This window comes from Rattus norvegicus, chromosome 8 (assembly GCF_021556685.1).
Source record: "Rattus norvegicus strain SHRSP/BbbUtx chromosome 8, alternate assembly SHRSP_T2T, whole genome shotgun sequence".
Lineage (NCBI taxonomy): Eukaryota > Metazoa > Chordata > Mammalia > Rodentia > Muridae > Rattus > Rattus norvegicus.
The window spans coordinates 56,531,204-56,546,263 of NC_141541.1; the positions used below are offsets into that span (position 1 = coordinate 56,531,204).

Below are 15,060 nucleotides of genomic sequence, written 5' to 3' on the forward strand. Positions count from 1 at the left end.
GTGTGTCAAATTATATGTACAATCTTACTGCAGAATAGATATGTATATTATAACGGCATTACCTAATGGATCATACTGTGTTTAGTTTGTAATCATTTGTGGCCCTATTCATAGAAAGGAGAACTCTATTGGAGTATAGAAACTTCTTCTTCTTCTTTTTTTTTTTTTTCAAGACAATGAGACTACAGAACCAAGCTGGCCTGGAATTCTGCCTCCCAAGTGCTGTGATTAAAAGTGTGCAACGCCACACCTGACTATATAGAAACTTGAATCAGCTGGGCTCAGTCTCAGTCTAAAGCACTATTTCTTTACATTTTGAAAGAATAACATCTTTAGGCTGGAGAGATCGCTCAAAGGTTAAGAGTACTTGCTCTTCTTGCAAGGGATGAAACTCCAGTTCAGGGGACTGTGTTGCACTCCTCAGACCTTAGTGGGCACCAGTAAACACATACACACACACTCACACACACACACACACTCACGCTCACACACACTCTCACACACACACTCACTCACACTCACACACACACTCATTCACACACTCACACTCACACACACTCACACACTCACACACACTGCACAGATACAGATTTTTTTTAAAAAATTATATCTTTGATGGTGGTGTTTAATAACTTGTATCCTGAAAAGCCATGCCTGTGACTTGTTTTAACAACGAATGGTTACATTTAACAATGAAAAATTATAGCTATGTAAATAGACACAGGAAACCCTGTCTCAATAATAAACAGAAATGATGTGTGGGAGTTTTGGAAAATTCCATGTTTATTCAGCTAGAATAATGTGTTCCTATTACAATGATAGGTACAGATTTAGTGATCTTACCATAAACAAACACTTATTTTTCCTAAATTCTAAAGAAATCTTAAAACAGAAAGTGGTAAAGGAAAATGGATGTAGATTTATGCACAGTTTTGTCCAAACAGGAGGAGTGGGCAAGTGTGCTAATGTCTTCTTCCCCACCATACTATGACCATTTTAGGCTTGTAGAAAGCTGTCATGTGACAAAGGCTAGAATGTTGTGACTTTAGCTGAGAGTTGGGTCCTTTCCTTGTTGGGGGAAGGGGATGAGTCAGGACCCATTAATTGTACCCACTGTCTGTTTTCTGCTACAGAAACAGTTTTGGTTTCTGTCTGGTTTATTTTTGTTTATTTGAAACAATGTCTCACTCATTATGCAGTACAGGCTGACCTCAAAATCATGACAGTCTTCCTGCCTCCCAAGTTCAGGGATTAGTTACGAGACAGTTTGGCTCGAGAAATGTTTTTTAATTCATATTTCCCCCATATTCATTATTAAAAATAAGCATTTTAAAAAAGTATCTTGGGGCTGGGGATTTAGCTCAGTGGTAGAGCGCTTACCTAGGAAGCGCAAGGCCCTGGGTTCGGTCCCCAGCTCAAAAAAAAAAAAAAAAAAAAAAAAAAAAGTATCTTCAGACACACCTTGTATACATAACCAACTCAGTTTTTTAATGAAATCTGAAATGCATTTATGTCAACTAAGTTTAACAAACACATACCAAGTACTTAGCTTATACGGAGCGTTCTACTATGAAGCTTTGAGATTTGCATCTGGAAGTCCATCAAAGGCCAGAGTGTTTAAGGCTTGTCCCAGCATCATGTTGACAGCTTGTGAAAACTTTCACAGGTGGGACCTCATGATAGGTCTTCCACTCATTAGATGCATGCTCTTGAAGGGGACCAGTACTCTCCACTCTTTCTGCCTGCCGTGTTTTATCTCAGCCATGAGTTGTCTATAGAGTGTGGCTCCACTGCACACTCCCTGCCAACATGCACCGCCCTACCACAGGCCTGACCACAGTGACTCCGCCTGACCACAGACTTAGACGTCTAAAACTTCGCGCCCAAAACAAGCCATTCCCCAACACCAGTGGATTGTCTTGGGTGCTGTGTTACTCTAACGGAAAACTGACACAAACACTAAAAAACCAACTTACCAAGTTAGTTGATGCTCATTATACCAGACACAATAATTACTCAACGGATTAAAGAAAGGGGTTGTGTATTTGCTTTTAGGGTTTTGGAGAGGTTGTTGGGGAGTCAGGGTATGTCCATTCAAAGTTCAATAAATAACGTAGCTCGTCAGGGCCGGGAGGTCCTGGTGTCAGGAGCTTGAGGCAGCTGCTCGAGTTATATCCAAACTGAGGAAGAAGAGACTGGTCAGTCTAAGGTAGTTTTAATTTCTAAATTTAGGGTGCTTTGAATTTGGAGCTGTTTCTTTGATAGGTCTTTGATAGGGAAGGAAGTGACTACTTTGTGAAATGTGTTAGTACTGAGATAATGGAACAGAAGGAGAAAAAAAAGCTTTTGTCCTTGCCACCAGGAGTTGGCTCACCCCCATACCCCTTTTCTGACACAAAGAACAGTATGTTTGTTTTCCTAAAGGAAAGTGTAATGTTCACTGAATTTAAATTGAAGCAAGGTAATAAGGTATGTAAGGATTTTTTAATTATGCAAATTTGCTGAAGGGTATTATTTTTTTTTTGCCAGATACACAAAAGTTGCAAATAATCGCAACTCAAGACAACTTGAGTGACCATATTGTACAAAATGACCATATGTACAAGAAATAGAGGAGAAACGAGAACAAAGAAACACCGGGAATGTCGCTCAACTAAGAATGTGATTACCTGCTGGGAAATGGTAAGGAGCAGCCTAGAAGATACAAGAGTGGGTGTGGTATTTCTCAATAGAGACATTTTTTGGTTTTGAACCATGCAAGTATATTCTTTGTTCTAAGGGACTAAAAACCTTAAAAAACAAAACAAAACAAAACAAAAACCCACAAGTAGCCATATTTTAAAATAGAATCTCAGCACATCTTTGTAGATCAAAATCAGAATAAACAAAAATGTTACAGCGACTCCAATTTTGCATTTCATTTATTGGGACTCAGACGGCAATGGTTACTTAAGTAGCTAGAAATCTTTTAGAACCCCACAACCCTTTCAGCTATCATTTAGAGGAAAAATACTGAAATTACAAACCAAACCTCACTTTTTTGTTATTTTTGTTTCGTCAGTGTTTGTATGTATGGCACACAGGGATGGGAAATCAGAGGACAATGTTCGGAGGTCAGTTTTCTTCACCTTGTTTGGAGGTGCCGTCTCTCTCACTGTTTCTGCTTTGCTATGTACTCGAGTCATGCTGACCTTTGATCTTTCAGGCAGCTCTCCAGTCTCTGCCTACCCCGTCTCACTGAAGGGATGCTGGAATTACGGGTGGGTGCCACATTAGCTTCCTGCACGGAGCCATATTGGATTTGGGCCTAGCCGCTTTTTGACTGCATGGCTCAAAGTGGCTAGGTGACTTTGGGCTGTTTGGCCACAGAGACTCACCCCTTAAGATTGTTGAATGAAAGCCTCTCCCATGAATTTATGGCACAAGAAGATAACATTCAAGGGATGCCTCAGCTCCCTTAGCAGATACCTGTTACCTCCTGAATCAACACCCAGTGTCTCCACCGCCTGACCTCTTTGCCTCCAGCTATCACTACCTATATCCGCACCTCCCCCTCCTCTGTGTTTCACAAAGGACACTCCCCCTACCTGAAAGCCTTAAAAGCTGTAACATTCACCCCAATAAACGAGACCTTGACAACAGAATCTTGCTTGGTCTCCTTCTTCTCTCGCCCCCCATTTAGGCCCAAGGGTAGCGCCCCTTCGGGACCCTAAATAACTGGGTCCCCGCTGGCGGGGACAGCTTCCTTACATGGATTCCAGGGAATTAAAACTGAGGTCGTTAGACTTACGCTGCAAGCGCTTTAATCCATCTTTCTATCCCACCATTTATTTTACAAAAGTAAGCCAGGAGAGGTGGCTCTCAGTTCTAATCTCAGCTCCTGGGGAATGGAGGCAGAAGAATCTTGACTTCAAGGCCATCCATGGACACAAGGGTTCAAGGCTAACCTGGATCCTAGGAGACTTTATTTCAAAGGGGAAAAAAATTTCAAACAAGAAACCATAATATCAAAATAAATTACATCTCTTATGCTGTCGCACCTAATTAAAGCAAGCATGGAGGCGAAGAGCCTGATTTCTAGCATTAGACTGATTAGATAAGATCCACTCATTATATCATCTTTTCGGAAGGTACCAGATTTCTCTTCTAGAAAATGGTTGAAAGTAGCTTAGCATGCGGTTAACGGTTCAGTAATTGCTAGTTTCTAAAAAAGGAACTCACATTTACATATCAGTATACTAACACCCTAGCTACACATGGCAGCATGACTTTAGACTTGCCAACCATTTCTCCTGAGTAATATAAAACATGTTAAAGTATAACTATATAACGTTATGAAAGGTAGTATGATAAAACTTGCTTTGGTTTTAGCATCGTAAGCTGAGGACAAAATTGACATATTAGATTACATTATAGACATAGGATATAAAGAGCTTTAAATTATGCACACGGCAAAACCCAGATCATAATGAAAACTTCAAAATTGTGTAAATGTTCAGAAATTTATTGAGAAGTAACGAAAGAGGAGTGACTTATTTTTTGTTTTATTTTTGACAAATAGAAATGTGTTATATCGTGGTGTTTTAGTGTATGAATATGTTGTAGAGTAATCTAACAAGGAAAACTAGCAAATCTATCACCTTCACCACACTCACTTCTTTGTGACAAAACTTTTTTTTTTTTCCGGAGCTGGGGACCGAACCCAGGGCCTTGCGCTTGCTAGGCAAGTGCTCTACCACTGAGCTAAATCCCCAACCCTGACAAAACTTTTTAAATATACATTAATATTAAGGTACTCATCTCACAAGGCGAGAGATCAGTAAGTCTTATTTCTCTAATTGAAACGTTCTGCTCTCTGTTGATTAGTAAAGGAACTCTGGCTGGCCCAAGTGAGCTTGACTGTGGCAGGCCTTGCCCTTCCCCCTGATTCTCTCTGCCTTGCTAGAAAACTGTTAGATTACGTTCTTAAAACTGCCCCCCAAGGTCTGTTCCCTTATTTGGCTAACCCCTCCTTCTGAGACTGAAGTCCAAGGTCCAGCTATCAAAGTATTAAAGTCCAGCCATCAAAACTGCTCATCTAAGTAACATGTCCAATTAAAATTAAACACTTCATCCACACATGGGGGTTCCCCTTTTACCTTTATAATCCATCATCTCCCGACAGGCCACATGTGTCTCCTCTCTATCCAGAGGTGGCCCTCTATCCCTCTCTAGAATAAAAACCCCTTCTCCCTGTTTCCTTCCCCTTCTCCCTTATCCTCAATTTCCTGTCTTTATCTCTTTGTGATGGTATGAATAGGTTTGGCCCTCATAGACTGAACGCTTGGCCCATGGTGAATGGCACTATTAGGAGGTGTGGCCTTGTTGGAGGAAGGTATGTCACTGTGGAAATGGGCTTTGAAGTCTCTGAAGCTCAAGCTATGCCCAGTGACACAGTTCCCTTCTGCAGCCTGCAGCTCAAGATATAGAGCTCTTGACTCCTCAACCACCATGTCTGCTTGCATGTTGCCACACTTCCCACCATTATAATAGATTGAACCTCTAAAACTGTAAGGCAGCCCCAGTTAAATGTTTGCCTTTATAGGAGTTGCCTTGGTCATCTCCCTTCATAGCAATGAAACCCTAAGACATTATTTCCTGCCCTTTGTCCCTCTGGCACAAATAAAATCTTTGAACTGAGAACTTAATCTTGAGGTATCCTAAGCAGATACTGTACCCTTACAGTTACAGGTTTGTTTTTAAGATTATTTTTATTTACCGGTATGTACGTTTGTATGTATGTTTGTGTGCCAAATGTATGTGGGTACCCACTGATGCCAAGAGCTGTAGTTACAGATGGTTGTGAGCTGCCCAATATAGTTGTCGAGAACCGAAACTCTAATCCTCTGGTAGGGCAAAACATATTCTTTATAACGAGTCTTCTCTCTAGCACCACTGGTTAGTTTTGTCAACCTGACACAATATAGAATCACCTAAGTAAATTTCAATAAAGGATTGTCTAGATCAGGGTGGGCCGTGGATATGTTTGTGATGGATTATACAGATTACATTAAGTGGGAAGACCTGCCCACTATGAGTGATACCATTCCTTAGGCAAGAAATCATGGTTTGTGTAAGAGCAGTGTTCTTGACTGTGAATATAGACTGTTTTACCTTCATTTTACCTTGACCTCCTTACAATGATAGACTGTAACCTGAACTGTGAGCTAGAACCTTTCCATCTACTTTTATCCAATTATCACAGCAATGGGGAACAAAGTTACACCGTATCCTCTAAGCAGGATCTCCCATTCCCTGTCAACTCCCTATCCCGGGTTCTTGCTGAGCATTTCCCACTGTGTGATCAACTCTTTGAAGAGAATATTGTAAATCATAGTACTCCAAAACTGAAGTCCAAAAAAATAAAAGCACTGGAAGTGGTCTGTATGTTAGTGCTGGGAGAGAAGCCAAGTGGGAAAGCTGCCTAACAGTATTTTCTGGATAGGGCATTCAATGGTGCCACAGTAGCTTTGTGCTATCTCAGCTTAGTTAAGATAGAATAAAGGTTTCCAGAGTTTTCCTCCTATAGTAGTTTCTATTTAGAGTTGGTATAGAATGGTAAGAAATTTGGGCCATTGTTCCTAACTCTGAGGAAAAGCTTAAATTCTTGGAATTCCTCAAGTTGTAGAGTATTTTCACTATTATCTTCAAAAATGTATGCTACTAAGGTGACTGGGTGGGACCTTCAAGATGGGACTCCGCCAGGATGCAAAGGTCAACCACATGATTATGTAGTTGGGGTTTTGAGATGCTTATTAGTCCAAACCTCCTGGGAGAGAAGGGGCCTGGAGACCGAGTTCAATCACGTAGTCAAAAATTCAATCGATGAGGACTACTTAATGGAACTATGATACAAGCACAGAGCCTGGACACATAGAACATCTCGGTATAGAAAGCAGACAAAGGAACTAATTAATGTTCACATGGCTCTATACCATAATTTATGTTGATAGCACTCTAGGCGTCCATCAAAGCAAATCTACAGAAGATGCTGTTGGATGGGCAACCTTACCAAAGTGTGAACTGATATGATTAAAAGTACACTGCTAACTCACATGCCCTTGATGTCAGTGATGCCAAAATAAAGGGACACATTCTTTTTGTGTATTTAATACATTAAAAGGAACATAGTATAAATGCTGTGGTATAAAGAGAATCCACATTTTTTTTCTCTGAATGAATTCTTAAAAACGATTTTTCAGTGAAAAGAACAACAGGATCTTGAAACATGGAAGTTTTGTTAAACAAAATTTCAAAATTATAATCCTTCCAGTGAAACATTTTGCCATTTTCTCTATGTATTAACATCTTTCTAAAAAATAATTTTCATCAACACTGTCATTTTATGTAAAAATATACATTGTATATATTGAGCTTCCTGAGTGACTAGTAATACATCAAATATAGCTTAATGAAAGAATTTTAAAGTTCTTAGAATGAACTAGTAAAAGATTTATAACATGTTCAATTGTGATAAAATTCAAGAGCATACCACAGAATTTGTACTTAAATTCTGAGTTAGAAAATATGATTTATCTCCAAGCAAAGCCAATAAACTGTCTTAAATAAACTATTAATAAACAGATTACTGAGAAGTTCCATTTTCTCATTTATTAACAAAATGCAGACAGCCATTTCAGACTACCAACTTAGATGTTTCCTATTATATACACCAAGTTGATTCATTACCAAGATATTTCTTGCAACACAAAAGGTGACATAAGTAAAATATTTGCTTTATAATACAACCCATCTACATACTCATCTTTCCCAGACTGTCTGAAATGACCAGAATGGTGCTCACTCTTTTGTATAAACCTTCCTCATCAGAACCCTGAGGTCAGGTGATTAAAGCAGCACACGAGGAGCCACGGTTCTCAGTTCTCTATGAACTGTTACTAGGTTTAAAAACATTTTTTTCAAAGACAGGTGGAAAATTGTGGGATTACTCTGTACAGTTTTTAGAAATATTTCTGCAACAACTTAGTTAAAAGGACCGAAAATGGCCCTGTAAACAATGTCCTTGGAATGCTTGTTAGTGTCGGGATGAGGGCCACTTTCCACCTCTACTACTGTCCCTTCTGTTATCATAATCATGGCTCCAGCCATCATGATTCCTGTCGTCATAGTAGAAATCCTCTCGGCCTCCTCTGTAATGATAATCAGACCCATGATCAGAGTAGCGCTGCTCACGGCTATAGTGTCTATCTGCTAGATAGGGGTGAGAATTCTGTCTTTTACGCTGTGATGACACCGCATCTTGGCGCCACTGGGAGCTGGAAGACTGGTTAAAGGTGTGACCATGTGGTTGAACTGACGGTGAAAATCCCAACTGATCTGCATGTGGAGAACCAAATTTCCCAACATATGACATCTGTCTGAAAACACTGTTCATCTGAGGGAAGAAAAATGAAATATTAACTCTAAGCACCTCTTGATTGCAAAGCCAACATATGCACATTTAGTCAGTCAACAATATATAGAATAAAGGAAAATCAAAATCACCCTAGCCTAGATGCATCCCAAGCTGAACATAATTAAATGTGGCCCAATACTATAGTTTTGTCCACCTTGAGTGTCAAAACTCAGACATAACTGCGTTCTTCTAAGAACACAATTAAAGATATCACTTGAAATGACTATCCTATGAGTCGTTGTAACAAACACACAAAGAACTAGATCTTCACTAGCATGAGGAAAAGCTTTGTGAAGGTGGCATATGATCTCTGAGTGCTAAGACAATGTCTTTAACAAAGAAACTATTTCAAGGGCGAAGCATGCAGCAGAATGCAGACTGCGCTCTAAGAAAGAGAGCAGGAGCAGCAGAAATAGGTTGTGCATCTTAGAAGCTGGTAAAAGTTGATAAAAGCTGGAGGAAAAGGTAGGCAGATCTCTGAGTTCAAGGTTAGCCTGATCTATACAAAGCTGCAGGATAGTAAGAGCTACATAATGAAACCCTGCCTCGAAAAAAGAAAAAACAAAAACACAGTTGATTTGGGTTTTAGGCTAGGTCTCATGATACTATAAAAACTACTTCAAGGAAGTTGGTCTAGAAGATGCATGTTCAATTAGTAAAACTGTAATGATCACACTAGTCTAAATATTCAACAAAATATTAAGAATTAAAATAAAAAGTTAATTTATGCCTAAAAATGTAAGTAATAAAACTGAGAAGTGAAAAGTTATCTGATACAATGGGAACACTTTAACCCAAGTATGACTTTGTCATAGCAACTAAATTAGGGGACCATGGGATCTGCCTACCACTGCTTGCCGCTGATAATCTTCTGGAGTTGAAAAGGACCTCTGGACCATCTGTGCTGGCGGAGTCACGTTACCCACCGTCCTTTCATAGCTGCAAAGACAAACCAAGAATGCTCGTCAGCCAGCAAATAGCAGCAGCCAGCTGCTTCTCAGTGCTGAGAATGACAGGAGAAACAGAGCTTCCATGAGTTATCTGACGGGGAGAGCTGGAGGAAAGACAAGACATACAATTTTAAGCTGGCTGATCAGTCAACTTAAAGACTGGAACAGTCTTTCTGAAAAGGAGACAGTGAAAGTGAAAAGTGAAGAGTATGATTACCTGGAGGCAGAACAGCCCCAACTGTGGGAAATGCTAGTGCAGGGAAAGCAAACTAGGAGCCTAGGAGCCAAATATAGCTCTGTAACATGACCAGCACACATCTAAAGCATTAACGAGTTGACTTTATAGAAAAAAAGAGGCATTGGTCCTCAAGCTAATTAGTGCCATCGTTCAGACTGAGATCTTATTACCTAGCTATAAACAGAGTAAAAGAAACTATAAATTTTCCTTTTTTAAACTGGAGCAGTTATGTAGGTATTTCTGAGTCATTTAAGTGTAAAGGTCTGGACAAATAACCATTTATTTCATTGTCTTGGTGTTGACTAGACTACTCAAAGGTAAGAAAAATAAGGGTTCCCCTTTAGTTTCTGGGGGGAGGAGTATCTCAGAGCAGATAATTTGTCCAGATGCTAACAATTTACTTTATGCCAGAATATTAAAATGATCCACTTTAGCCTATGAGTAAAGCTAAGGTGAGCTAGTATTCCTCCTCAGCCCTCCCAAGAAACTCTAAGGGTGGGAAATTTTTGATCCATTTAGCATACCTTTGACTATGTTATGTCAAAGTGGTTGAAGACACCTTTGTGCTCCAACTAGTTTAAGTGTTTGAACACCACTAATCAATTGAAGCTGGCAAAAGAGGAAGACTTTTTTGTACTATTGCTTTTGATAATTCCTCCTTCCAAGAGCTCCTTCACAGCAGCCATCCAATTCTCTCCAGCCTTGGCAATGCCTTCATCTAAAATGGCCTTGGCCCAACAGTCCTACAAGGTTGCTGCCTACAGTTCTTATTGGACTTTCACTATTGTCCCTTCTAATACATCCTCATTCTTCCCCTGTGACCAAGTAACTCTAAACCTGGAACTTCTTATCATCGTATTTAAAGCTTTCCTCTTCTTTAGGACAAACCTTGATTGTAGCCCTAGCCGCTTACTCAGCCTTTGTGGACTTCCTCAAACTCCCCCTCTGCCCTCACACACTGGCTTCTTTCAGTTCCTCATCCATCTGCATCATCTCTTGCTGTTAAAGCACTTTCTACTCCCCCTCTGAGGACTAATTACAGTAATTAAACAGGCAGTCACAGGCACATGTCTTCATGTAGACTGGAAGTGTACCATGTTGTGGCTTGATCATACCACCCAGGTGTGCCTCCACACACTACTCACACGCAGGTCAAACGTGGGCAAGTTAACTCCATTCCATACTTTCTGCAGCAGAAAGTCTCTAGAGGTAAGTAAATCCTACTTATATAGATGCCTCAAAAAGTAACTGATATCATACACGGAAAGGATCTGATGAGGTAATCAATACACAGCAGGTCTAAGTTTAATTTTTAAGTGAAAGCTATTTATGAATGGGCATATTATGGCTCTAAAGAATTTACAAACAAAACAAAATATATATATGTATGTATATATCAGCACCTAAAGCAAACAAAGGAGTTAAGTGAATACAGTGTGACCTCTAACCTTCAATAAGCTACAGGGACCTCAGAGGTCATTTCACTCATCTTTCCTTCCTTGCCCTGGATGGGAACAGAGAACTTAACTAAAGACTCCATGGCGGAGGCAGCTCTAGACCCCAGTTCACTATGTCAGTCCAGTAGTCACTTTGATGATCTTAAAAAGCAAGAAACAACAGTGATAAAGTTCCTACAGAGTTAATTTGAAACTTTAAAACTTTGGGGGGGTGGGTGGGGTAGAATATAGTTCCATTGTGGTAAATAACATTTTTTGTTTCAATTCCATCCATGTCCATGTGGGGAGGACCTGACTATGCATGTTACAAATGTACATATAAAAGTTGCCCTTAATTTAGTGCAAAAGAACCACATCACCTATCTGCCTCCAGGCTTCTTAGAAAACAAGCACTCCATTAAACTAGCACAGTCAGCAGCAAAACCTCAGAGCCATTATGAAGGAAGCTATTCAATGGTGCGTTCTAAGGTCTTTACCTCAGAAATTTTCTTATTAATGGTTTTAATAGTGAATGAGAGACAGTACCTGTTAGGAGATGTGGACGTAGGGCTTAAGTTTCCCATATGGTGCTGGGGATATGACATACTGGCGTCCTGAGAGAGGTGACTACTTCCTAAAATGAAGGAATTTCAAAATTTCTAATTGAAAACCAAAAAGCCCAACAACTTGAAATGTTTCCTCCGATCTAAACTACTCCAAAAGAGATTAACAGTTCAAAAGCAACACCAACTCCCCTCCAAACTAAAATCAAATCACTGTGAACTGCCTCACAGTTTCTTAAGTACATAATACCAGAAATGCAAAAAAAAGCACTTCAAACATGATACTACTTAATATCTGTTTCCCAGTCTGGCCATGGGAAACAGCAAAGTATAAAGTATTTTCATCATCATTAACTCCCCACTCCCAAACTTTAGAAGTCTGGTGTGGAGTTGATGCCTAGATCCAGTACTTGGGAGGTATACCAGGAGGATGGAGAGTTCAAAGCCATGCATGCCTTACACAGTGACTCTGAAGCTAGCCTAGAATACCCAAAACCCTGTCTCAAAAGACAAACCAGAATAGTAAATTGAAAGCAAAAGAAACCAAAAACCCTTCCCATAATACCACTATATCTGAGCCATTACCTGATCTAAACTGAATTTTGATAGGCCTCCCGAAAAGTTTGATTCCATTGAGAAGATTCATGGCGTAGGGAACAGACACTTCGTGTTTGAAATTCACAAATGCAAACTGCTTCAGTTTGCCATCTTTATCTTTTGGGATTTTCACCTTTATTACTGGCCCAGCCTGCAAAGAAAAATATTCAGAACTTAAACAAGGCAATTTCAGGAAGACATTTAAATTTCAGAAATAAAGGAGAATGCAAGCCTGTCATGGTGGCACATGCCTGTATTGTCAGATGTCAAGGGATGCAGGCAGGAGGACCAGCTCAAAGTCAGCCTCGGAGTCCCAGGGCTACCAAGGCTATAGAGACTGTCTCTCTGTCTCAAATACTATAAAGAAGAGAACACAAGTTGTAAACAAAAGGTATATAATCAACACCTCATCAAAAATAAAATGTCCCGACAAGGGCTGGAGATCTACTTACTTCCCTTTTAGTAAATTATTCTAGTTCCGACTTGATATCGAGATTATTTGGGGAAAGTCTTTTTTACTACATTATTTATAATACTGACAAAGACTAGAAAGTACAATATAAAACCTACATCTCACATGACTGTGTGATGTCTTAACAAGACAACCAAGAGCTACCACTTTCCCACTACATGGAAACGAACACTTAGAAGGCAAAGTGGATTTTCTTCGACTACCAAAAAAAAAAAAAAAAAAAGAAAAAAAAAAAGAACCAAAACCTTCCGCACCTATTAATCAAATATAACCAGCTATTGAGTCATAAAGCAAGAAGGAACGAGATAGGTAGAATTATTCACACGTTTTAGATAAACATGCCAGTACTGCTCCCCTACGTTATGTTTATGGAGATTTTAAAACACTTTAATGTCTGCAATTTCACACGGAAGTTAAGCGGAAATGGAATCGGAAACTCCACCTGTGCGATGAAGCAAAGGCCAATTAACTCAATTAAGGGAAGGCAAGGTACGTAGGAAAACGGGAAAGCAATACTGAGGTTCCACCTCGGATCCCTGGACTTCACCGGGGTGGAGACGCAGATGTCCCCATCATCAGACGTCACTTTTGGCCCGAACGTCCCGGAATTCCGGCCTGGCGCGCTCCGCTCCTTGTCCGAGCCCGTGAATGCCACAGCCGCCCTAGGACCGCGCCCGCCCCTTACCTGGTGGAACAGCTCGAAGAGGAGCTCCTCCGTCACCTTCGTCTCCAGGTTACCCACGAACAGAGTGCGGTCGGCCTCCGCGGCCGCCGCCCCCATCTCCGCGCCGTTCCAGTCTCAGGCCTAGGCGGTCTGCTCGCGGCCCACCGACCCTAGTGCGCACTCTCAGAAACACCCACGTCCTCTCGTTCAGACGTCACGACGTAAACGCCCGTCCTGCGCAAGCGCAGGCAAAACACGCATGCGCACGGGACAAGAGCCCGTTTCCGGCGGCTCCTCCTTCCGCCGTTGCACGAAAAATGGCGGCTGGGATCGGTAACGGTTGCGTCCGACGCGGGCTGGAGTGATCTGCGGTGCTGCCGAGGGCCCAGTTTGATCGACGTACGTCTAGCAAACACTGCAGGCGGTGTTTGAAGATGGCCCAGAACTCGGTGTCGCTGTCCGCCGGCGATCAAGCCAACAGGATGGCCCACCGATCCTCCCAAGGAGATCTCAACCCGTCGGCCATGGCTTGGGCGATGGTCTCCGGAGACAGCTTCCTGGTTACTAGACTTGATCCGAATCAGCCAGGACCTCGGCCACCAGCGCGACCCAGCGTTCGGACCGACAGACGTCGAGTGCCCGTCGGTGGCCGCAGCCGTAGCCGAAGCCGCCAAGGCAGATTCTCGCCCTACCCGATCCCAGGCGTCAAACTCGACCTCTTAAGAAGTGTGCTGCAGCAGCGTCTTGTTGCGTTAGGATCTGCTCTCGCAACCCGAATCTCAGCGTAGAGCAAATGCCTCCCCTCACTTAGCTTGCAAACAAGGCCTTTCCAAAATCATTTCTTGGTGTAACGGCAGTTTGATTTTTACTGACGTACTTTCACCGATGTGGGCGGTTATTATAGGCTATCAAAAGTTAACCGGGCATAGTAACACATTTTTAATCTCAGTACTCGGGAAGCAGTCTCTGAGTTACAGGATAGCCCGTGTTACATAATTGAGGGGCTTAATATCCATCCATATGGGGCCAAGACGAATGTAGGAAGGGTTTTCTTAGGTAATCACAAAGCTAAGTGATTGGGTTTTCTTAGGTAGTTACAAAACTGATTATTTGAGTGATGTAGAGTCTCTAATAGTGTAGACTTGCCTGGATGGTCTTGAACTCATTCTCGCACCTGGGCCTCCCAGGTGCTGGGATTTACAGGCCCGAGCCGTACACCAGGATTGAGTAACAGTTACTCAAGGTGGAATCCAACTGTATCTGAGTTCCACAATCCTCCCTGATTACTTTGAGACGTCAAATTCAAGCTTTTGTAACTATCTTCCTCTTTACCCCTGACTACCCTTGAATTCATGTTGAGAACAAATGTCCTTTATCAGTTGCTTTATCTTTACACCTTTCCTCACCACCTAACTATACACCCCTTCTGCGTTCTTTCTTGTTTTTCTTTACAAGTCTACAGATTCCCAGTCTTGGGATGTCTCATTTTGTACCTCTGACAAGACTGCCTCTACCTCCCACGTGCTGATATTAAAGGCATGCTCCAAAAGGCCTGACCAGACTCAATTTTAACACACTAAAAGAAAGTACTCTAACAAGTTCAGCCAAATGTGCAGCCTACTTTTCCAAAGACTTCAAATGGACATTTGCAGGTGTCATACTATTTAATCAACTCCAACTTCATT

The 15,060-nt window shown here is 41.3% G+C and overlaps 2 protein-coding genes across 6 annotated transcripts; one reads left to right on the forward strand and one right to left on the reverse strand.

Moving 5' to 3' along the window:
- Positions 1-7,133: 7,133 nt before the first annotated feature.
- Positions 7,134-13,556, reverse strand: Rbm7 (RNA binding motif protein 7). Of its 5 annotated transcripts, none has more exons than XM_087561896.1 (6): positions 13,397-13,554; positions 12,491-12,596; positions 12,228-12,390; positions 11,626-11,713; positions 9,304-9,394; positions 7,134-8,434 (listed from the first exon to the last, which is right to left on the reverse strand). In XM_087561896.1, the coding sequence occupies exons 3-6, from the start codon at positions 12,286-12,288 to the stop codon at positions 8,075-8,077; spliced, it is 600 nt and encodes a 199-aa protein (XP_087418022.1). In that variant the 5' UTR covers positions 12,289-12,390; positions 12,491-12,596; positions 13,397-13,554; the 3' UTR covers positions 7,134-8,074.
- Positions 13,557-13,797: 241 nt separating this feature from the next.
- C8h11orf71 (similar to human chromosome 11 open reading frame 71) lies at positions 13,798-14,212 on the forward strand. Its single transcript, NM_001109293.1, has one exon. It carries the CDS (start codon positions 13,810-13,812, stop codon positions 14,161-14,163), a length of 354 nt encoding a protein of 117 aa, NP_001102763.1. The 5' UTR covers positions 13,798-13,809; the 3' UTR covers positions 14,164-14,212.
- Positions 14,213-15,060: the final 848 nt, after the last annotated feature.

Bases quoted from the DNA above. Each gene is read 5' to 3' on its own strand.
- Rbm7 (XM_087561896.1), bottom strand. From the start codon at position 12,288: ATGAATCTTCTCAATGGAATCAAACTTTTCGGGAGGCCTATCAAAATT. The intron at 11,714-12,227 runs GTAATGGCTCAG...CCTTCATTTTAG, and splicing joins CAAAATTCAGTTTAGATCAG to GAAGTAGTCACCTCTCTCAG. The intron at 8,435-9,303 runs GTAGGCAGATCC...TTCTTCCCTCAG, and splicing joins ATTATCAGCGGCAAGCAGTG to ATGAACAGTGTTTTCAGACA.
- C8h11orf71 (NM_001109293.1), top strand. From the start codon at position 13,810: ATGGCCCAGAACTCGGTGTCGCTGTCCGCCGGCGATCAAGCCAACAGG.